This window comes from Gossypium arboreum, chromosome 12 (assembly GCF_025698485.1).
Source record: "Gossypium arboreum isolate Shixiya-1 chromosome 12, ASM2569848v2, whole genome shotgun sequence".
NCBI classification, from domain to species: Eukaryota; Viridiplantae; Streptophyta; class Magnoliopsida; order Malvales; family Malvaceae; genus Gossypium; species Gossypium arboreum.
This window is the reverse complement of record NC_069081.1, coordinates 30479750-30504243: the sequence shown is the minus strand read 5'-3', so window position 1 is coordinate 30504243 and position 24494 is coordinate 30479750. Positions and strand designations below refer to the sequence as shown.

The 24494-nt window shown below is 32.7% G+C and overlaps 1 protein-coding gene and 1 pseudogene across 1 annotated transcript; one reads left to right on the top strand and one right to left on the bottom strand.

The window, feature by feature from the left end:
- Nucleotides 1-706: 706 nt before the first annotated feature.
- On the bottom strand, nucleotides 707-3495 carry LOC108477682 (uncharacterized; annotated as a pseudogene).
- A 7317-nt stretch (nucleotides 3496-10812) lies between these two features.
- Nucleotides 10813-13464, top strand: LOC108479786 (UDP-glucose 6-dehydrogenase 2). Its single transcript, XM_017782573.2, has 2 exons — nucleotides 10813-11021; nucleotides 11743-13464. Exon 2 carries the CDS (start codon nucleotides 11764-11766, stop codon nucleotides 13204-13206), a length of 1443 nt encoding a protein of 480 aa, XP_017638062.1. The 5' UTR covers nucleotides 10813-11021; nucleotides 11743-11763; the 3' UTR covers nucleotides 13207-13464.
- The last annotated feature ends 11030 nt before the right edge of the window (nucleotides 13465-24494 follow it).

Genomic DNA, 24494 nt, shown 5'->3' with positions numbered 1-24494 from the left:
CTCACTTTACCCTAAACTTTCTGATAAAATAAAAGATAGTTATTGAGAACTCTGCTACTTATCCTTCTCTTCTTGTATTTATCCATTAATCTATTCAATTACCCTTTTTTAATTATATTATTTTATTTATTATTTCAAATATATTTTTAAGAAAATTATTAAAAAATTTAGAGGAGATTAAGAAAATTTCTTTTCGGAAAAAAAAGGAAACCCTTTTTTATGTTTCATTCTATTTAAAATTAAAGCTCTAGTTTTGAGGTTTTTTTAGGGGAAAAAAAGGATTTGTGACACTGCTTTTAGGGTATAAAAAAAGTAAAAAATTTTATTCTAGTGCATTTTATCTGTTATTTTAACAAGTGTTGTGGCTTTTTTAGTGTTAGAAGTTCCGTTTATTATGATTTAATTGAATCCCATTGGTTTGTCTTTTTTAACAGGACAACATGTTGACCATTGCCGTCCATACTAGCACGTACCCGTAATCCCGTCTTGGTCTATTGCCATTTCTATCAAATAACATCTTTTTCTCCTGAAAATATTTTTCTAGCTGCTTACTTCCATATATTACCTAAACAAGAGAACTGCATATTCCCTAAAAAAAACCGCATAAAATAAACGTACCACATTATAAATTGAAGTAATTCATCACTAATAATCTATCCCAAAATTGAAGTCGTTGAAACAAAGAGAGACATATATAATAAAGGTGTTACAATATGCTCCACTTATCTGCCAAAGCTTCAGTAATCCTTGCAATGCACATTGCAGCACTTAGTGGATAACCGGATACCGCAATAAGAAAAAAAAAAAAAAAACATTTAAGACCGTGATTGTAGGCCTTGTCCCCTTAAGCATGATAAAAAACAATTTTCATGCTTGGAAAATGTAAGTCTTAGATAGCGTAATAAAGCTCGGATTTGGATAATCGTCAACTATGAGTATGGTTCCAGCAAACGCATATTCTTGGAGAATCATACACCTATATCTATATCCAATATAAGCATGGTAATTTAGCTTTCGTCTATCCTATTGCCTTAGCTTGCTCGATTCAATGGTTCTCATGGGATTCGAGGGTTACGAATCAATATCAACACAATCTAACAAACATACAAATAAGAATGTGGAGCTTACTTGCTATAAAATCATCTATATAATCTAACTTTATTTTCCCATGGGCCATTTCACCCACCTGAAAAAAAATGCAGAGATAGGATAAGGAAGCGATTATAAATAAAGAGAGAATGATTGTATGTCACACAAGACTTACCACAAAAATAATATTCACATCATCACCAACAGCATCTACGTATTTCCTCATTTTAACTAATTTGTCTGAGCTATATGAGAAACCTGATGTGCAAGAAAAAGAACTTGAGTTCCGGAAACAACGGGCTTTTAGAGACAACACGAGAAACAACAATCTAAGTCAAACCCACCTATTTTGCGAGAGCTGACAGGAAAGTAACTGGTTACGGGACTCTTTATCACTCGTAAAACCTTTTCACGCTTGCCAACAGCAGTTATATTTAGTTTTTGTATCAATTGCACTGCATTATTGTAGAATAGGTCAATAAGAAACAACCTGGTAAGAGTTTCAAAATGCAGCAGAGGAGATATAATCTCAGCAATGATAACTTACATATGATACCAGAGAATCGCTTATATGTCCTTGGAATTCTAACATGAGGTTTAACTTCAAAAAGTACACCTTTCTCAGTTCTAACATACACAGCTTGCAATCTCCCAGCCTTATTGATCGGACTGTCTAGAATTGACAGTAAAGCCTATAGGGAAATGACAGAAATAGCAGTTAGTTCATCATAGTTTTAACAAAAAAATATATAAAGATAGCAATAAATAACAAAAAGCAGAACAATAACCTGATGTGTTATGTCAGGTCTGTAATCAGCAGGATTGTTGTTATTTTTCCGCAAGAAATTGGCATGATCATCTGAGTTCAAGAGTTGGAAACTCCTTAACAATTTACAACCATCAAGATAAATTAAGTTGAAAATCAAACTTCTTTAATGAAAATTATCAATTAAAAACTACAAAAGCTCATACTCGTAAACGAAGAAGCATTAAGCACAATACGAAGTCCAAGTTCCATGTACCTTTCCAACTTTAGCAACTTCTGATGAAGCTTTTCAAGAACAAAAATGACCCTATTTTTGTTATTCTCACTGGGAGAAATTGGGATTCCCACAAGTTCATTTTTTCCAGCTTCACTTCCTTCCTATTCTTCTTTAACTTCGACTTCCTCTGTTGGCTTTTCAGTAGCAGCTCGCTTTGCCGGTTCTTTCTCTTCTCCTTCTTCCACTTGTTCTTCTTTATCACACTTCTCGCCTCTATTCTTCCGTTTCTTCCCTTTAATAGCATAAATCGGCTTGAAATATTGTTATCCTTTAAATAAGAAGCAACGTAGCAAAAGATAACACTACATTAGATTAAGACAATAATAAGCTTTTTTATTGGAATTACTTTCATTGCTATTTTAAGAACTCAACGCTACATAAGAATTATAAAATTAATTTAAAATTATAATATATCAAATATACTAAATACGTAATAATAACTAGTATAAAAGAAAAAGAGACAAAATCAAAATATTGAGGATTGAAAACATATGATAAGCTACACTTCCTTTTTCGCTGTACAATTACCCAAATGCTTTAAAAAAAAAAGTCTTGTTGCAGTTTATCAATGAACCTTAAAAACAAATCAAATAGCCAACACTATGTTGATCCTATTACTAACCATCACACTTTCGCTGCGCACTCTGATTCTTATTCTCTCTAACTTCCTACTACTTTCCTTAATAGTTCTATTCATTACCACGAACTATTCTATCATAATTTTGCCAACGATTCCCTCTATTTACTATGACACTATCTTCTATAAATCTCATAATCATTTTTTTTCTTAAATCAATAGTCCTTAACAGTAGTTATGTTACCCAAATTTTATGAAGGCATAGTGCCTAAGTCTACTAACAAGAATAAAGAAATTGATCATAAGACAAAAATACCCGCAATCTCAACGTTCGCATCTTGATCCTGGGGTTCCCTAATAGCATAAACCATACACAAATAAACAAATAAACAAATCTTGAGCACCAGCTCTCACATTCACAAATCTAGGAGGCATATCCAATAATCTAACATACACACAAACAAATAAACAAACGGTGTGAGTGGCAAGGAGATGATCCAACTCTCGTTCCTGCAAGCAAACTTTAGTATTAAAGGCACTATGTTCCCATTCCTACCCCACATACAATTCTATGAGAACATTTCAAACAATCAAATGCAGTTCAAACAGAGTTATATCAACAATTCCAAGAAAACAGGGAATTTAAACTCATGAGTTTTGAAACTCTAAACACACAACAATCACCTATGTCTGAGCATTATTTGAACCTAGAGTTCTGATACCACCAAATGTAACACCCTATACCCAACCTGGTTGCCAAGCCTGAATATCAGGATGCCACACCATCGTCTCATGTCATATCCAACAAGTAAAAGCTCATTCCAACAACATATCCATAAGTTTGCTATTCTCATCAGTCTTAAGTCAATCATACTAGCTAGTTATCATTATCACGAGCTAAACTTGCATTAAATAGTTTTATAAACATATTAAAACATGCATAAGGTTCATTCAGCAAAATTCTCAAACCAAGTCCATAGGTGTTGATACTGACACTAAGGTATCGATGTTTTCTTTAAGTGGTATCGATACCTCTTGGAAAAACGACACCAAACTTGCAATCTATTTCTCGACTAAATCTCAAAGTCTCAGAAATTATCGATACATGTCATGAAGTATCGATAAATTTACCCCGAGTATCGATACTCGAGCAAAAGTATCGATACCAAATCTCTATTCTGATTTTCTGCATGTTTCAAAACACAAATGTATCGATTTTAAAACTCGATTATCGATACCTCTGCTCTAGATCTCAAAAATGCAGGATACATAAGCAATTAATCTTTTCCAGTTTAGTTCCTAAACGTCATGCATCAATTATTTCAACAAATAATCATTCAACAGCCTAATTAACAGTTAAATCTCTCAAAATAGTGTTCGAGCAAGTAACATCAATCTATCTCATGTTCATGAACTCAAGCATAATAACATGTAATCCTGATAAACCGAACCAATAACCAACAAAATGTCTAGAAATTAATAAGGCTATAACGAGTCTACCACATTGGCCTATCACATTGCCTTCATTCCCCAAACATAAATAAGCATAGAACACCTACTAATAGAATCTAAATAATCAGCTTGGATCACTCCCTTGAAGGTCACACCGCTCACACCGACATTACTTATCTGCAATGGTTAAAGAAGGGAGTAGGTGAGCTTAACAAGTTTAGTGAATGCCTAGAACAACTACCATGTAAACAATCAAGCATTAATGAAACAACCATATAGCATAGCCTTAACAGTTCCAACTTTAGTGTCATAATATACTTACTTGTGCATTATTATTAGTTATTTTACATGGTAAACATATTCACTTTTAAGCATATATCCAATTACACATATAATCATCTAACATTCAAGAATATATCACAATATTCAAAACATCTTTATAGATACATTGCATAATGGTCACATACTCATTTAGGCATACATCACGTTACACATATATACATTTTAAGATAATTTGGCACTTGAGCTATAAAACATAAAAGTGAACTCTATCATCACTTATTGGATACGCGGATCTCCAACACACCAAACATAGACTCATAGAGTCAAACATGTCCCAAAAGTGAAGTACAAAGCTAACACTCTCTTTATTTCCCCTCACATATCCCATTGAATGGAGCTTAGCTCACATTCCCTTATCCCTCCAACATGTCCCAAGGTCTCAACGCCCAAAATCACTATACATATAGGTGGGTACTTTCAATCCTATGGCATGCCAACTATATCCAACGATTTCAAGATCACAAGGCCAAAATATCTGAAGTCAAACACATATATTTGCATCTTTAGCAAAACACTGTCGTTAAATTTAACATATACATAACATATACATATTTGCACTTTTACAACAGTTATCATAACCACATATCACATGTTATAGCATCTCATCTCGATTCACATTTTCACAAACACATAAGCACTTTGCTCACAAGATAACATAGGTATGAGGAAGCTCACACTTGGAATTTAGAGTAGGGGTAGGTATGAGGAAGCTTACACTTGGAATTTAGAGTAGGGGTTTAGCTACTACTAAATTCTCAAATAATGCATTGAATCATATCCATAAGTAATTATTTCAAACACTCACCAATTACACTTTCGTCAAAAAGTCAAAAGCTCAAACTGGTTTTTTTTTTATCTTTATCTCTACTTGTAGAAGGTCTTATCGAATCTGGAACTTCAACATAATAATTCAAGCAAAAATGCATTCAATAATCAGCTAAGAACTCACTACAAGAAATAAAGAACATAAGCCTAAGCTATGTTCCCATGTAACCGAAACTTATAACATAACAAACTTTAAATTCGAATATATCGATCTATACTTAATATTTTCACCTAAACCAATTTATTTCATCTTATAACTCATCTACAACTAATTCCAAACCTTTAAACTTCACTAAAATACTCAAATCATAGAATCGATTTTTTCGACATGTTTTATGGCTATTCTTTGAAAATTCATTAAAACTCAAGAAATCTTTAACAAAACTTCAAAGTAACTTTAGAAACATTCTAATTATGTTAAAACAAGTTGAAAAACAGTTTAGAACCACATTCTTATGCAAAATCTCAAAATTCATCATTAAAAACCCAATTTTTGACTTTTATGTAAAACATGTGTTTCAATTTATACAAATTTAGTTTAAGGGACTAGATATCAATTAAAACTAATAGAAATTTGAATGGTTACCTTCGATGGAAGAAAAATGAGCTTTGACGCAAATCTGAAAAAACCCACGTTTGGAAAAGATGATGTAGATGATAAAGTTTTTGGGTGATTTTCTTGGTTTTTATAGAGGTTTATGGTTCAAGGGTGATAGAAATTAAAGAGGATTAGGAATTGGAGTGTAAACTTGATTGTAATAGAAAGAGAGAACAAGGGATGACAAACACTAGTTTTGAGGGTTGTTTTTTCGTGAAATAATTCGAAAAATAGGGGTTTTTAGCTTGAATTTTAAAATCTAGTTAAATTGCTCCGTAAAACTCTAAGTTTTGACTCTTTTACAAATTAGTCATTTTTTCAAAATTAAAGGTATTTAGAATTCATATTCAGAAATTGATTTAATTTTCTAAAAACCATAATTGAAAACATTACTGCTACATCATGTTGCAAAATTCCGATCAGTCTAAGGCTAAAATTCTTAAAATATCCCTAAAACTCCTAGGCCCTATTTTGGGATGTGACAAAAATAACCCTAGACTAACCAGAGTTTAACTGGAAAACAATAGCAGAGTTTAAACTAGGAGAAGAAAATCTGGTTGAATTAGGAAACACGTCCTCACGTCGCAATGTCGTATATCCCTTGTTGGGACGTCATTTTTCACTTCATCGAGATGTCGAATTTTCCTCCTCGCAACGCCAATTCTTAAATAGGAGGCACACTCCAAAAATCTCTACCTTGACTCGTATTTACTTATACCTCCTTTTTTGAGCCCATTACAGGTCTATCTAAACCTTTGCAGGATCTCACCAAGTCCAAACCGGTTATCTTACAGAGTGATCCATTCCCTATATGCACAAATCTACATTCAACTTAACTAATATGTGGAGAACTTAATGAGACAATCTACCTTAATGTGACCTTTCTTCTTGCAGTAGTTGCATACCTGGTCTCGATTCCTCGACCTCGGATCAGTTCGGCTTTAAGCAACAAATCCTGAGGGTTTCCAACTTAAACTACTACTCAAACCATACTTATTTCAAGTTTTCCTTTGCTCAACAAGTTTCTATTCACTCCCTCAAATGAGAGTTTATCTCTACCATAAATTAGAGTTTCCATGAAAAACTTATATGAAGGGGAGAAAGAGCACAATAGTAGCATAGCTTGATCTTCGTCATCAATCTGAACCTAGACATTCTTAAAATCATTCAATAGAGAAACAAACTCACTAATGTGAGCTCTAATGGAGTCATCTTTTCCCATACAGAATGTATATAGATGTTGCTTCAACACCAAACTATTAGCTATAGACTTTGTCATATATATGGTTTCTAACTTCCTCCATAAGATTATTGTTGTTTTCCCTAAAAGCACCTCGTGCAACACATCATTCGTGAGGTACAACTGAATTGCAGACAATGTCTTCTCATCAAGCTCATCCCATTCTAACTTATCTAAATTTTTGAGCTTTTTCCTAGTAACGGCTTTTTTCAGGCCATTCTAAACTAGAACTGTCGTCATTTGAACTAGTCATAAACTGAAATTTGTGTAGCCGTTGAACCTCTCAATATCAAACTTTATTGTCATCCTTGAACATGTCAATTGCAAAATCCAAACTAAGCTTTGATACCAGTTTATTGGGGATCGACCCGTGTATGAAACGAGAAAAAAATTAAAAGTGGAGAAGATCAAATACACAAATATTTATGTGGGAAATTTTCTCCAAAGAATAGGAAAATAAACCACGGGTAAAGGAGACTTCACTAAATGAACAAAAATAGAAAGAGTACAATATGAAGATAATCTCAACAAACAACCCTAAATCCTGAAAAACAAAGCACTTTGACTAAAAACCGGAATCCCCTAAACTCACAAAACTCTCTCAATCTCAAATATGATGACTATGATTAATTTAGGTTATGACAGCCTATTTTATAAGCTAAATTCGTAGGTTAAACACGACTAAAATAACCCTAGACTGATAGGAGTTTAACTGGGAAACAATAGGAAAGTTTAATTGGGAGAAGGAAACCCGGTTGAATTAGGAAACACATCATCACGTCACAACGTCATATGTCCCTTGTCGAGACATCATTTCCTTTTTGTCGGGATGTCGAGTGTCGCGCCATCAGGACGTCGATCCTCGTCACAACGTTGATTTGTAAATACGAGGCACACTTCGCATAGCTATTTAACTCAACTTTTTGAATTATTAAATTGTTTAAGATATCGAAACTCTTTCTACTCCTTATTTGATTTCTTTCAACATGTACTTGATTTTAATAAAATGTTTTGTTATTCATCACTTATTGATACAATATTCACATTTCTTCAATTGTAGATTTGATGCTTCTTTGAACTTATTTCATTAGAATTCTCTTGCCCCTATTTAGAAATTCAAATTAAAACAATAAGCATTTTTTCTTTTGTTTTGTGTATGGCATTTTGGATAATTTTAGTGTAAACAACTAGAGTTCATGTAGCTATAAGTAAGCAAATAGATTTTAGAATATCTTGTAAAACTTATCATTGTGCTTGTAAGAGATTAGTATGTTAATTTCTAATTGACAACTATGTTATTATATTGTTTAACTCTGCAAGTACTGGAAAAAAACACTACTCACAAAATTGAACATCAAAGCAAAAACAAATTTTATGTCAATCATTAAATAAAATTTCAGTTTTCGAAGTTTTGGATCAATCATTTTCAATTTGTATATATTTTCAATTTCAATTTGTATCAATCATATATGTTTTCACTTTCATGGATATATTTTCAATTTGTATCAATCATTTTCTTATTAAATAAAAAACATTCAATTTTTAATTTTAATATATGATTTGGAACTTTTTGTAATATTTAAATCTTTTGACTCTATTGAAAAATAAGTTGACTTCTTAATTTTGGTATACCCTTCAGCTACTCTTACTTTTGACTCTTAGCCCAAAATAACTATTACAATTCGTCAAGTGCACTGGCGACCCCAGTTCGCCAGGCCTACTGGCGATCCTTACTTTACCAGGCCTATTGGCGATCCTTACTTCACCAAGCCTACCGGCAAACACCAACTATCAAACACTAGCTCGCCAGTCCTACTGACATACACCATCGCGCCAGTCTTGCTAAAGTATACCATATTGCCAAACCTATTGGCGTATACTAGTTCACCAAGCCTTTTGGCGAACTCCAGCTTTCCAGGCCTACTAACGATCGCAGTTCGCCAAATCCACTGGCGAACTCTACTTCTCCAAAGCCACTAACGACCTCTATTAGCCAGGCTCAAATTTTTAAGCCCTATTTTTGGATGTTACACTAAGCCTCCTTGGCAATAGTATACTTGGATATCCTTTTAAATTCCTATTAATACTCACTATAAAATATTGCATTTAATGCATTAGAATTAGCTCTAGCCAGCTTCTCTTCCTTTGTGGTCCATGTAAGTTCAGGCTTTGGGTTTTCACTCCATTTGTCTCAGTTGTAGAGGGCTCCCATACAACAAGAATGGCATGCCAAGATTTTTCATCCATTGATTGATGAATGCTTTTATCTTGACCTTTTAGCAAGCATAGTTGGAAAAATCCAACAATGGGGGACCAAACACAAAAGATCCTTCCTTTTCAAGAAAATGTCAACACTAGAAATACCACTTGCTGTGTCAAGTCAAAGCTCAAATACCAATTTGAAAGAATAAATTTGATAGTTGCAAGACAAACAGAGCATTGGCAATTGTAAGTGGTATTGTAGAAGTAAAACAATGAACTCAATGCACTTGCTTACATAATTTGATTTCCTACATTTGCTAGGCCTTGCCTAGAGAGATAATAAACTATGTTTTAATTTTAAGTCCTATCGCACCCCAATATACCAACCTCACTTTTGCACGTAAGATCTAGGTCACTCTCCTCTAAGTTTTCATATTGAAAACTTAGTTTCTGGAGTAAGTGACTCACTTTTTTACTTATAAATTCACTCACAATAATTAATTCCTAATGAACAAATTAAGTGCTAAACTCTCAATACAAAACTTGTACAAGTCTCAAGAATATAATAACATATTGACTTACTAACATACTAGATATATTGCAATCAATCACGGTGTCAAAGTAGTAGTTAAAGAAGAATAAGCAACATCCTAATAAGGTTTAGGATAAATCTCAAATCTTCATGGTAAGTTTCCAAGTTATTTGACCCAATCTCTTTAAACTAGTAGATCCAACTGTTTGATCTAATTCAATCTAATCTTTAAGATATGTTTCTCCATATTTATTGACCTTCAAAGATGAACCAATATATGTCCAAAATATCTGAAAATATCATGTTCTAAATGTTTTATTCCAAAAGATTGTCAACTCCAAATAAGGCAAATTTATGTTACTTCTGCAATGCCAAGTGGAGTTGGCATTGCTCGTGGCATTGCTCAAAAAACTATCTTAATAATGTCAACTTTAATTGATGTTGAGTTAAATATTTTTCAATTATGTGTTATGTACAATTAGTTAAAATTTTATTTAAGATATTAATTGCTTATATAATATTTGACATGTTAATAATTTATTTCATATAAAATTTTAACACATTTGTGCGTTCATGTAACATTTATCATATTTTTCATGTCATGCTTTATTTTAATTATTTTTTGCATGTGCTTGTGTCATGTCTTAAATCATTTAATATTTGTATAATTATATTGTATCAAAAAATATTTTGTATAATTATTATATTTATTTAACTATAAATTTAAATTCAGTTATAATTTTAAGATCTAAATTTACTTATTCAATAATTACATAATTCAATATCACATTAAAAACTCTAAGCATTTTGAGCCAAATTCTAAAAACTCTAAGCATTTTGAGCCAAATTCTAGTATGTATAGTATTCTTAACCAATGGCCAATTTTGTAATTTCCTTCCCGTTGACAAGAATTTCAGTCGGTAATCGCTTCACATGTTCACCCATTATTCCTTATTGCCAAAAACCGGAATTCTCAAAAAAAAAATGTAAAGGATAAAATTGTAAGAGAATTAGTATAAAACAACAACCCGCTCTTCTGAATTTTATATCGTTAAAGCGAAGCTGGCCTCTTCTTCTGTTGCTCTGAACTTATTGTCTCTATTTGAGGAGCAAGTTTTGAGGTAAATTAATACAAATTATTCCATTTTCAATCCATTTTCTTAAGAGTTTTCTCTTTAGTTATTTGGGTTTCCTTCATGTCGTGATTAGCGTTTTTGTTGCTTCTTTTTTTTCAGCTTGAAAATATGAGCTTTAGACAGTTGTTTGTTCTTGATCTGCCTGTCCATTTGACAATATTCAAATTGTCTTTACTTTTTTTCGCGTTGATTTTTCGTGTATTAAAATGGGTAGTTTTTGTTTCTGTATGAAAATGTTATTTTGATGGTCAACTAGACACTTGAAAATTTGAATTTCTTCGAGTGGTAGCTCCTTGATCTGAGTCTCTATTCGACAGGATTAAAATATTCTTCCTTTTTACGAGTTCTTTTTTCATGAATTAAAACGATTAGTCCATTTTTTTGAAATGAGTTCCTTTTGATTTTTTAATAAAGCAGATCTGTTTGCCAAGTTGTCTCTTTTCGTTTTCCAGTAAAGTGTGTTAATATTTTGGTTATGAAACATGAACTAGAACTTTGAATCAAGTTAATTTCCAATGGATCTGATTTGAATTGTTTAGATTTCATCAGCTTTTGAATTCTGGATCTATCATTTTATTATCTTTTAGTTCATATGTAAGTAACTATGTAATTAGAATAGTTGTCGGTGCTTGGATGCCTTGGATTTGAGGATGTTTTTCTCTATTTTTTCTTTCTGTCTGATATTTGAATAATCCTCTTTGTTTAGGTTGTGGTCTAAAAAGCGAAAATGGTGAAGATCTGTTGCATTGGAGCTGGTTATGTTGGTGGGCCTACAATGGCTGTGATTGCACTTAAATGTCCATCTATTGAAGTGGCTGTTGTGGATATCTCTGTGCCTCGTATTAATGCATGGAATAGTGACCAGCTTCCAATCTATGAGCCTGGTCTTGATGCTGTTGTGAAGCAGTGTCGTGGAAAGAACCTTTTCTTCAGCACTAATGTAGAAAAACATGTGCGTGAGGCTGATATAGTCTTTGTTTCCGTCAACACTCCGACCAAGACTCGAGGGCTTGGAGCTGGCAAGGCTGCAGATCTTACATATTGGGAAAGTGCTGCTCGAATGATTGCTGATGTATCGAAATCTGATAAGATTGTGGTTGAGAAATCAACAGTCCCTGTCAAAACTGCTGAGGCAATCGAAAAGATTCTCACCCACAACAGCAAGGGAATCAAATTCCAAATTCTTTCAAACCCAGAGTTTCTTGCCGAGGGAACTGCTATTCAAGATCTTTTTAACCCTGACCGTGTTCTCATTGGAGGTCGGGAGACCCCAGAAGGCAACAAAGCTGTCCAAGCATTGAAGGATGTTTATGCTCATTGGGTACCGGAAGACCGAATTCTCACCACTAATCTTTGGTCTGCAGAGCTTTCCAAGCTTGCTGCCAATGCTTTCTTGGCTCAGAGGATCTCTTCTGTAAACGCCATGTCTGCACTTTGTGAGGCGACTGGGGCTGATGTTACACAAGTGTCGTATGCTGTTGGTAAGGATACAAGGATTGGACCCAAATTCTTGAATGCCAGCGTTGGTTTCGGCGGATCCTGTTTCCAAAAGGACATTCTGAATCTAGTTTACATCTGTGAGTGCAATGGCCTTCCTGAGGTAGCTGAGTATTGGAAACAAGTCATTAAAATCAATGACTACCAGAAAAACCGTTTCGTTAACCGCGTTGTGTCATCGATGTTTAACACCGTTTCAAACAAGAAGATTGCTATTTTAGGGTTTGCTTTCAAGAAGGATACTGGTGATACTAGGGAGACCCCAGCCATTGATGTATGCAAGGGGCTATTGGGAGATAAAGCTCGGTTGAGCATATTCGATCCACAGGTCACTGTGGACCAGATCCAAAGGGACCTTACCATGAAAAAATTTGACTGGGATCATCCCCTTCACTTGCAGCCCATGAGTCCCACAACTGTGAAGCAAGTCACTTGTGTGTGGGATGCTTATGAAGCTACAAAGGATGCTCATGGAATATGTATTCTAACTGAGTGGGATGAATTCAAGAATCTTGACTTCAAGAGGATATATGACAACATGCAAAAGCCAGCTTTTGTCTTTGATGGCCGGAACATTGTAAACGTGGACCAGCTGAGGGAGATTGGTTTCATAGTGTACTCAATTGGCAAGCCACTTGATGCATGGCTCAAGGACATGCCTGCAGTGGCATAAATGATGCATGCAGAGGTTATCGATGCGCGTCAATGTCAGTTTGATTCTTTACTACCTATCTTTTTGACAAGTTTTATTGTTTCCTTGCTTTCCCTTCCCCATGGTAGCCAAGCATTTGAAGGCAGTAAACGGCTCTTCGTTGTGCCACACATTGTATTCAATAATATTTACCATCTACTCTGTTGTTTGTTAGAAAACTTGATATTATTTTTGGATTTCATCTAATTTCATATTCAATTTGTCTCTTCATTGAAATAATTTTACTTCTGGCTGCTGGATTTTGCTTTAACACAAATGAGTCGCACAAAATAGCTTCACTAAAAATCTTGTGTTTCATGGTGGAAAAAGTATATTTAAAAACCTTGCTTGTCTGAAAATGCCAATTAAAAATTAGTTAATCTTAAAATTTAAGATATTAAAAATATTTTACTGTTTTTACCTTTAACCTTTTAACGGCTACTAACGATTCAATAATTAAATTGTTATTAATCAATAACACTCGTGACTAAAACGTAAACTTAAATATTAAATAAAGATATAAAATATTTTTTATTGTTGTTTACTTTTACTTTTATCTATTATTAGTTGCACATGATTTAAAAGAAGAAATTGAATCTAACAACTAATCTCCATGTGGCATAACACTAGAACGTGAGTAAAAGTGATTACAAAAAAATATTTATTAAAGTCCCTTTTGATTAAAGAAAGACATTTTTTTTTTCAGAAAATAAATCTCCCCATCAGCTATATTCGTGCCAATTTGGGTACTTTAGATATGACTTTTATAATTTGATTGGACTGCAGAATTGGACGGCTTGGATCCATTTTGGGTCCGTCAATTTGGATAAATTAATTTCTGGGTTATTTTTGTTTTGAATTATTATGATTTTCGATAATTTTAAGTTGGAGTCCTTTTAAAAAATATATGCTCTAATTTTTGGATTATGGAATTTTTATGTTTAATTATTCAAGTTTAATTTAATACATAGATTATTTTGAATTATATCATTTTTAATTCAAATTGTTTGTAAATTTTACTCATTTTTCGGTTTTATTTTAACATCCACAATATTTTCATTTCTTAATTTTAAAATAAATTTAATTTAAACTTGAATAAATTATTTAATTTATTTAAATTTATTATTAAATTAATGATAAATAGAAACAATTTTTGAAATAAGTACAATAAATTTAAACTATAAAAAGTATTTTTTTTCGAATGGATGAAAATAGTTATTATTTATTTTAGACATGAACTTTGATTCAATGTGTGATTTGATATATAAACTTTTATTTTGTGTAATTATATACATGAAACTTTGAGGTAGTTCAAATTAGAGGTGATCATGGACCGGGTTGGGTTCGGGATGGGCCCAACCAAAATTTTAGGCCCATTTGCTAGGCCCGGGCCCGACCTAGCCCAAAAAATGGGCCTAAACTTTTGCCCAAGCTCGATCCGGATAAAATATTAAAACTCAGCTCGATCCAACCCGGCCCGTATTATTTTTATATAAATTTTTTAAAAATATAATACATCAAAATACTAAAATATTAAAATAAATGTTTTCCTACAAATTGATTTTTAAAAATATGTATACTTAAATAACATTAAGATAGGTGAAATGATAGCAAAATAGTTACAAAAAAAAGAGAGTAAAAAATAGCAAAAAAGTGCAATTTCTTTTTACATATTTGGGCTGGGCCGGCCAAAAAAAAGCTTTACCCGAGGCTTGGCCCGTTTTCTAAATGGGCCTATTTTTTGTCTAAGCCCATTTTTTGGGCCTATATTTTTATCCAAATCCTTCCACTTTTCATGCGGGCCTTTAAGTCAAGCTAGGCGGCTCGACCCATGAGCAAATCTAGTTCAAATGCATATATGAAACTTAATTTTGATTCAACTACCACTAAACGTAACACCCTTCACTTGTCTCTGTCACCGGATTAGTGTTACGGGATGCTACAAAACATAACAGAACAAAATCATACTATATCAATTCAAGTTTCCTCTATACAATAATCATTTATCAATCATATAATCAAAAACATGTTATTCATACATTATTGGAGTTAAATCGAGTTTACGAAAGCTCTAAAACAATTCAGAACAAAACAAGGACAACAGAGGTCACACGACCTCATCAATTATATACATTTAAAGAAATAAATACATCAATTAATTTTTATATTGGATAAATATAATTATTTGTGTATTGAATATATAGACATAAAATGATGCTATACTAATAATTTGTGAGAATTGGATAAGTTCAAATTCCATGTATAAAATTGCACACTAAACTAAAATTTATGTATAATTTTGATACTTATCCTTTAATTTTATTTCATTTTAAACTATCATTTCGTGAATTACATTTTAATCTTTAATATTTTTATTGTTAATTACATTTATTCAATTTAAAATTTTATTTTTTTGTTAATAACATTATCTAATTTAAAAATTATGGATAAGCAAAATTCAATTAAATTTTTAGGATTTAAAAATGTAAAATGTAAAATAAAATAGTTAGAAATCTTGCTAGGATTTTTAACTTAATTAAAACCAGAATTTTATTTTTAAAAATATGTCAAATATAATCAAAATAAAAGATTTTTAAATTTCAAAATATATCAATTTTAAAATTTTGTATTGCATTTTAATAATTTCTCTATATTTATTAATTTTATTTGTAAATAAAGAGATAATATTTATTATTTTATTAAGTGTTTATTGTACAATTTCCTATCGAGATCATGCTAAAATTGCATATATTTATGACAATACAAATGACCATGGCAATTTACAAGTTATAAATTAAAACAAATTCATATTTTAAGTTGTAAATATTATTTTTATTTTGGGTAAATATAAAATTAGTATCTGAACTTGTCCACTTCTCTCATATTGGTCTATAGTTTTTTTTGTCCCAGATTGATACCCGAACTTTTTTTCCGTCCATTAGTTTGGTACCTGAGGCTAATGTCATTTCAGTTTTGTTAACGTGGCAGTGTTGACCAATTACGTGCCACCATGTATCATAATCTGGGAACCCCATTTCACTCGCTTTTTTTTTTTATTTTAATTTTTTTTCCTTTAAAGTTATATTTCATTAATTTTTTCATCATTTTTCACCATATTCTTCAACATTTTTTTTTCTTTCGTTTTCTCTTTGCATCATCTTATCTGCCATTTTCTTTTCTTTTGTTTCTTCAACAGTTTTCAACATCTTGCATCTTGCATCTTTTTCTTTTTTCCAACTTTGGTTTTCTCTTGAATTTCCCTCTCTTTCATTCTCGTGTTTTCTTTCCTCTTCTTCGTTTTCCATCTCCTTTACATCTCCACCATGTCTTCTTCTACGAACAGAAATTCAAGTGCGCAGAGAAGTGTTGTGTATTGCCATTGCGGTTTAAAGGCACCTATTTGCAACGCTAATACTCCAAAGAACAAATGGAGACAATTCTTTTGGTGTTCAAAGTTCAAAGAGGTAAATTAGGGTTTAGGGTTTTGATCTGTCATTGCAATTTGCAAAGAAGTGTTGTATACTGTCATTTATTAATATTCTGTTTGTTTTTTGTTGTATGTGTAAAATGAAGACTGGGGGATGTGATTTTTGGTTGAAGGTGACAGTGAGGGGACGGACTCAACCGTAAAAGAAGAAGGATGCAGAATCAATGAAATAATGCTAGAAAATAAGATGTTATTGACAGAGAACAGGAGATTAAGACTTGAGAACGATGAGCTCAATATTGACAAAATGCGAAGAATGCAATCGAAGGTAACTTGTTCAGAAGAGAAGATAAAATTGTATAAGGATAAAATGTCCAGGAACAACAAATTAATAGTTGCTTATAAGTTGTTGTTAATTATATCATGAATGACTTTTTTGGTTATCTTGCTACTAGATGGTGAAATATTGTTCATGTATTTCCATTAGTTGTTAAGAATGATTGAATTGAATAGAATGGAAAATATTTTTTTTTGTCCATAAATTGAACCATCCATTACAAACAAAATTGAACAATAAATCAAAATTCAAACATCAATAAAGTGTCCATCAAAGTACAACCATCAATTAAATCATCCATCATCGAAATACATCCAACAACATAAAACCATCCATCGTATGTTAACAAAATAGGACCATCAAATTAAACATAGATTAACATCAACTATCTCCATCGCTTACGATTGTGCTTGGGTAGGTCTTTGGACTTAGCCTTTTTTGTGTTCCTACTTTCCTAAGTCCCACCAGCAGTTTCCTTGTCCTTTCTTTTATTGGTGCACTTGTTTGGGCAAGTCATCATGGTTTCCCCTCTCATACCAGGCTACAATGCATTAAATACATAATTAAAAAACATGTCATCAAAAAAAAAATAAACAGTTTAGAGGTTGGCTACTTACATTCAAAATTTACATCCTTGTCCTCTCATCGGTGTATAACCCAATCCTTTGCATAACTTGTTTTCCCTACTACGAAGTCTTGTAAGTATTTGTTTTGTTGAAGAGGTTGGCATGGTGTGTGACAACCCTAACTCGTCTCTGTCGTCGGATTAGGATTACTGGCATTACAGTATAATTCAGAACATTTAAACTCAAATAGGAACAATTACACAAATTATATTATAGCATTCAATAACTCACACGAATCAATGTAAGAATACATTTATGAACCTTAAATAAAGCCTACGAGGCCCTAATAACAATTTGAAACCAATTAGGGATCATTTTGAAACAAACAAAAAAATCTAGGAAAATTGGAAAACAGGGGTCACACGGCCATGCGGTCAGGCTGTGTGACACAGTCTAGACTGTGCAAGTACTCGAAGTATGGACACACAGCCGTGTCCTAGCCCGTGTGTCCACCCATGTGAGTATTCAAAATAGGGTCACATGGCCGTGTCGCAGGCCGTGTGTATATTCAAATTATTAACATACAGCCGTGTCGAAGGCTGTGTGTCAGTCTGTGTGTCAAATCGTGCGTGCATTCAATTTTGGGTCACACGGTCGTGTCATAGACCGTGTGCCAGACCGTGTAACATATTGACTTGAGACACACGGTCGTGTCGTGGGCCGTGTCTCAGACAGTGTGAAACCTGCACTTAAAACAATAATGACACACGCCCGTGTGGGGTGACCGTGTGTGGCACATGGCGGTGTGACGGCCTATGCCCCAGGCCGTGTTCTACCTAGATTGCCCCTAAAACAAGCCATTTTCTACCATTTGCTTATGTGCCAAGTTATACAATAAACACATGTTTCCAAGCCATCAAAACACATTCAAATACACTAAAAACATTCCAAAACAAACAACCTATGTGCCTAACCAATGTGTACTCATTGACACCACAATTCAATAAACAAATGCATCCACAAAACATTCCACAACAATTTGCATTCAAGTTATAAGCTCATACAAAAGAATACATGCCATACTTATCATTTCCTTTTGACCATTCACAACCAATAAACCATTTCTCAATTACTTTCAAGAATTTATACCAACTAACCAAAACATAGCTATATGCATATTTCATACTAAAACCAAAAACATATTCACATTTATTAAAGTTCATCTAAAGAAAAACATCACTCAAGTTTAACAAGCTATACAAAAAACAAGTAACCAACATAATTATAAGCCACCTATTACATACCATATAATCCAAAGATGAACATTCAAAAACGACCAAAAGATTTCTGGATAGTGTGATTCTTTAAGTCAACCTAATCACTCGTTTCCTCAAAACATATCTACAAGGAAATAAGAGAAAAGATACAAGTAAGCTTAATTAAGTTTAGTAAGTTCAACAGTTAAAAACAATAAACTTATCGAATTAACATAACCATTACAGAATACAGATAATAAGTCAAAATCCTGTCAATCACAATCAAATCACAGGTGAGCTTTATGTTTAAATGCAATTGATACAATCCAATCAAGTACGTTATACCATTGAAAACATGACCAATAAACGTTATTATAGATTCAGATACACAATTAACCATCCAAAACACACCAAATCTCTCAAATGATCTAACCATCTGAGAACACACCTAGGCACCAAGTGCCAAGCCTGTAGGCTAACATCCTTTCGAAACACACCTCGGCACTGAGTGCCAAGCCCGAAGGCTTTACATTTGCCCCTAGAAACACACTTGAATCACTGTAATATAACACGATAGTTCACAAAAAATGTTAAACTTCGGTATATTAGTAAATAAGAATACATCAGAATCATTATTTCAACACCAACCAATCCAGTACAGCATGCGATATAACTTATTGCCATGACAATTATATCCTATCCTACGTTTATCAGCTCAATTATTTATCGAATAACAACACTTAATATAATCACTTTCTCAAATCAATCTACTTAAATACATTCAAAATTTTCAAGACATTTACCAATATGAATTCAGAAATAATAAAATATCTAAATTTTACAAAAATTAAACTGTACAAACTTACCAAGGTTAAACTGCAGAAACAACAAAAGTTAGAAACTAATCAACAACCTTCCCTTTTTCCAGATTATCAACATGCTCTTGATCTATAATATATTTTATTTCAATTATTAGCTTCAATTTCATATTTTATTCAATTTGACACAAATAATTCCTTATTTACAATTTTTACACATTTTTCCCAAGCTTTTACATTTTACTCAATTTGATTCGTAATACCAAAACAAGTTTATTTCACAATTTAAACCTTAAACACCTTATGTCAAGCCTTTAATTATAAATTAATTTCCCTTAAATTTTGAAACTTTCCAATAAAACACTTCAAAATTTAACATATTTCTACTTAAGTCTTTAAACTTAAAACTAAACAAAACTACTTTACAAACTAGCTCAAAACCACTATCAAGCTTCCAAATAAATTATTTGCAATTCAAAAGCTTCAAGATCATTAACATTAAAATTTTTAAACTATCACAAATTCACAAAATAGTGATGGTCACTAAACTAACTATAATTACGACAAAGGCAGGTGCACTTGTTGAACAATAGTATAGCTATGGTGAGTAGGGAATATTGTATCCATGAGGACTAAAAGTATTAGTAATTACCATTTTTCTATTATTTAGCTGATAAATTGAAGTGATTGTTTTTAATCTAAAACTACTAATCTAATTTAACTACAATGCAATAGAGAATGAAATGGGAAAATAATCGAAGATAACCAAAGAGAAAGACAATACCCAGGAAAGAATCCACCTAGACTTCACCTATTGTTTTGAATCTGAATTAAACGATTTATTCACTTGTGTCTTGATCCGTAGAAATCCCTAAATTATGTTAACATCTCTTTCGAGAGTAAGAACAATTGACTCTAGGCTGATTAATTGAAATCTCTTTCTAATTAAAACCCCTAACGTCGCATTAACTCAATCTATAGATTCCCCCTATTAGATTTGACTCTAATCCGATAGATTTATGTCGTTTTTTTTTTAGGTTTGCATGCAACCCCACTCAATTATGCTAGATCCACTCTTAAACAGGGACTTTTGCTCCATTAGAATAAACACATTAAACATGAATTAATATCCCAAAATTATTAAAACACTAAATAAGCATACATAATTGAGAACAAGAATCAAGTATTTATCATGTAAATCAGAAATCAAATAATAAGATTCATCATGTGTTTCATATTCCCTTGGTATCTAGGGAATTTAGTTCATAATCTGGAATGAAAACATCTAATAACAACATCATTAATATTAAACTAATATCATTTTATGATATAAAATCTAATAACAACATCATAGCCAGCCACTCACTTTAAAAGTGGCTTAATTGCTATATTAAACCTTTTTATTTCACTAAAATACACGATTAACTCCAACTCACTAATAATAATTAACTTTTGCACTTTTTACAACTTAATCCTTTTTTTTTAATTAACTAACTAAACAATAAAATTTCTTAACCAAAATTTAATACGACATTGATGAATTCATAAGTATTAAATAATTAATGTTTATAGACTAACACGTTGGAATTGTGGTCATGAAACCACTGTTTCCGACACCACTGAAAAATAAGCTATTACATAGTGGGATGAGTTGTTGTGTTGAAGGAGCTGGTGGTGATGATGTAGATGTTTTGAATACAACAAATTGAGGAGCTAGTGGAGGAGGACCTGAAGGAGTTGGTGGAGCAGAAGCTATTGGAGGATCTCCAACTGGTGGAGTTGTACTTTACAAATTAAACATGTTAGTAGTTCTTTAATTAAACATGTTTTGTGTTAAAATTCTTAGGACAGAGTTACACTTATAGTAGATGATAAACCGTAATTTATACATATTTTTATCCCATGCTTAGTACATTTATGGATGATTTCTCCTTAGATTTGGTGAATTCAATGCTCCTAATTCTTTAATTTCATGTTTTATACTTAGGTGAGCATAGGAGGGTAAAACGAGCCAGAAACTGGCCGAAAACGGAGAAAATAGACCCATATGGAAAATCAACACGGCTTGGACTTCCTCACACGAGTAAGCGACACGACCGTGTTCATTTGGCAGGATCGAAGCATAACTTACACGGGTAGACTATACGCCCATGCCTATTTAACAACCTTGACCACTGGCTAGAGTAATCGCACACGGGCGTGTCCTTGCCGAGCCCAAGTATAGTCCTATTTGGAAAAGGCCACTTTTAAGGGCTCTTAGGAATTCTAAAGCCTATTTAAACACCTGAGGAGGCACTATAAGGGGCAAGGAATTACTCAAGGGAAGCTGATTGGTCCATCTCAGAAGCCGGATTCACCGTTAAGACTAAATATCTCCCTTCAATTTTCATTCAAGGGTTTTGAGTTTTCTTTATGTTTTGTATTCATTATTCCTCTAAGATGTTTTCTTTTATAATTATGAACTAAACCCCCTAAATACCTAAGGGGAATGAAACCTAAGACGGATCTCGTTATTATTATCTGAATTGTATGATAAATATTTGACTTGTTCTTAATCATGTGTTCTTAATTCTTATTTTAATATTCCAGATATTGATTCAAGTTATGCGTTTATTCAGAGGAGCAAAAGCCCCTGTTTAAGAGTAAATTTGTCATAATTAAGCGGAGTTGATTGCACGCCTAGAGATAGGGTGACAAGATTTTTCTGGATTAGGGTGAAACCTAATAAGGGGATCCATAGATCGAGTTAATGCAACACTAGGGCGTTAATTAGAAAGAGATTTTAATTAATCATCCTAGGGTTAGACATTATTAGTCTCGAGAGAGATAATAATATAACTTAGGGATTTTTACGGATCAAGTCAAATGAATAAATCGTCTAATTTATAGTCAAATAACAAGTGAAGTCTAGGTGGATTTTTCCTTGGGTATTGTCTTAATCAATCGAGTTTTCCTAAAAGCTTTTTCCCAGTTTTCTCTCTTTGCACCCTTAGTTTAGTTAAGTAGTTTAGATAAACAAATCCCTTAATTTTTAGGCTAGATAATAAAAAGAAAGTAATTACTAGTACTCTTAGTTCCTTTGGGTTCGATAATTCGGTCTTGCTAAAGCTATACTACTGTTCGATAGGTACACTTGCCTTCATCGTGTTAATAGTTAGTTTCAAGATGATTAATTATAGGTTTTTAAAACCTGTCACGAATATCACGTATCAGAAGATAAATTCTGACAGCTTTTGGATTATGTCCAACTATGGAACACTTGTGACACTTTATCTTCCTCCTTTTTTTAGACAGTTTACTCCCACTTATCTTTCCCTCTTCTCTAACTTTTTTTTTATCTCCCTCGTATTTTCCTTGGAATAGGAGGGTCAATTGGTCCCATATTGGTTTTCAACCAAAATTTCTCCCTTGGGACAACAGTCAATACAAAGCTATACAGTTTTTCATAAACATTTTTTTTAAACCCCTTATAAAAAAATTAAAAATATCAACTTCTTTCCACAAAATTACTACAACAGCACGTGGACATGAGATGCCAGTGAAATCCTATCTCTTACAACTACATGACCACTGAAATAAGTCAGCAAGTACAACATCACCAAAGTATGCCACTTCGAACCCTTCTGCTTCATTCCATTTAACATGACAGTATGAACACGTTTTGATACTTTTATGTAACTTCTCACATATCTTAGGATAGAATTGATTATTCCAATTTTTAGTTTTGGCCAAAATTTTTACAATCTTACCCATAACATACTGTCTAATTTTTTCTAACATGGAAATTATAGACAGTGACCTAGCTCCTAAAATTGTTGCATTAAATGACTTGGCAAAATTGTTGTCAGTTGCATCACGTATAGACCTATAAGAAAAAAGGCCTTTGACCATTGCTCAAGGTCAGTCCTAAGTAGACTTGTCTTGGCACTATGTTTGATATGATCAATCTCTTCAATAAGCTCTTCAAAGTCAGCAGTTATATAGGATTTGCAAGCTCCTTAAAATGCTTGTTATTGGTCTCTTCTGGGATTTTCTTTCCTCCAGTTGGCCTATAGATGCCTTGCACAGACTCTATGCTCAACCATTGGCAACAACTCAGAAATCTCTTCCATTGATCCCTAAATGCAAACAAAAACAATAATATTAGATGGTTGATTTAATAAAGTAAGCATAATATCAAAGAATTATTTAAGTAAACATACCTTCTGTTTGTCAGTCATAAAAGTGAATCTAGAGCCATCACCAATTACTAAATCTAAAATAAGATTATTAAGAAACTATCTCCATATTTCTCTGCTTTCATTCTCCACAACTGCCCGTGAAATAGGGTATATTTGGTCATTACCATCTCTCCCCACATCACATAGAAGTTTCCCCTTGAATCTCCCTTTCAAAAAGCATCTATCCAAACAAATAAAAGGTCTAAAACACGCTAGAAACCCTTTTCTCAGAGTACTAAACCCTATATAAAATCTCCTAAACTTGGGAACTTCAGTAGGGGTTGGTCTCTCTACCATCATCTCTATATTGCCATCTGGAATTACCTTTCTATGTAACACCCCAAACCTGACCTAGACGTTATGGCCAAATCTGGCGTGTCATGTAGAAGTGTCTTTCGAAAATTGGACTTGTTGGTAAAAATTCGTTTCTGAGTTGAAATCTCTTTGTTAAAAACTCAAATCATCTTAACCATTTAAAACGTCTTTACTTTAAAAAAACATTTTTGTTGCGGAAGCATTTCAACAATGTTACGAAAACGGATGTTTTGAAAACAGATATCATTTTGGAAAATCAGGCTCTATCTTTAACAGAAATAAATCATAATAATTAAAAACCCCCAAATAAAAAGCTAGAAAATTAGAGAAA

What these genes read in the sequence shown, in the direction of transcription:
- LOC108479786 (XM_017782573.2), top strand. Translation starts at nt 11,764, where the DNA reads ATGGTGAAGATCTGTTGCATTGGAGCTGGTTATGTTGGTGGGCCTACA.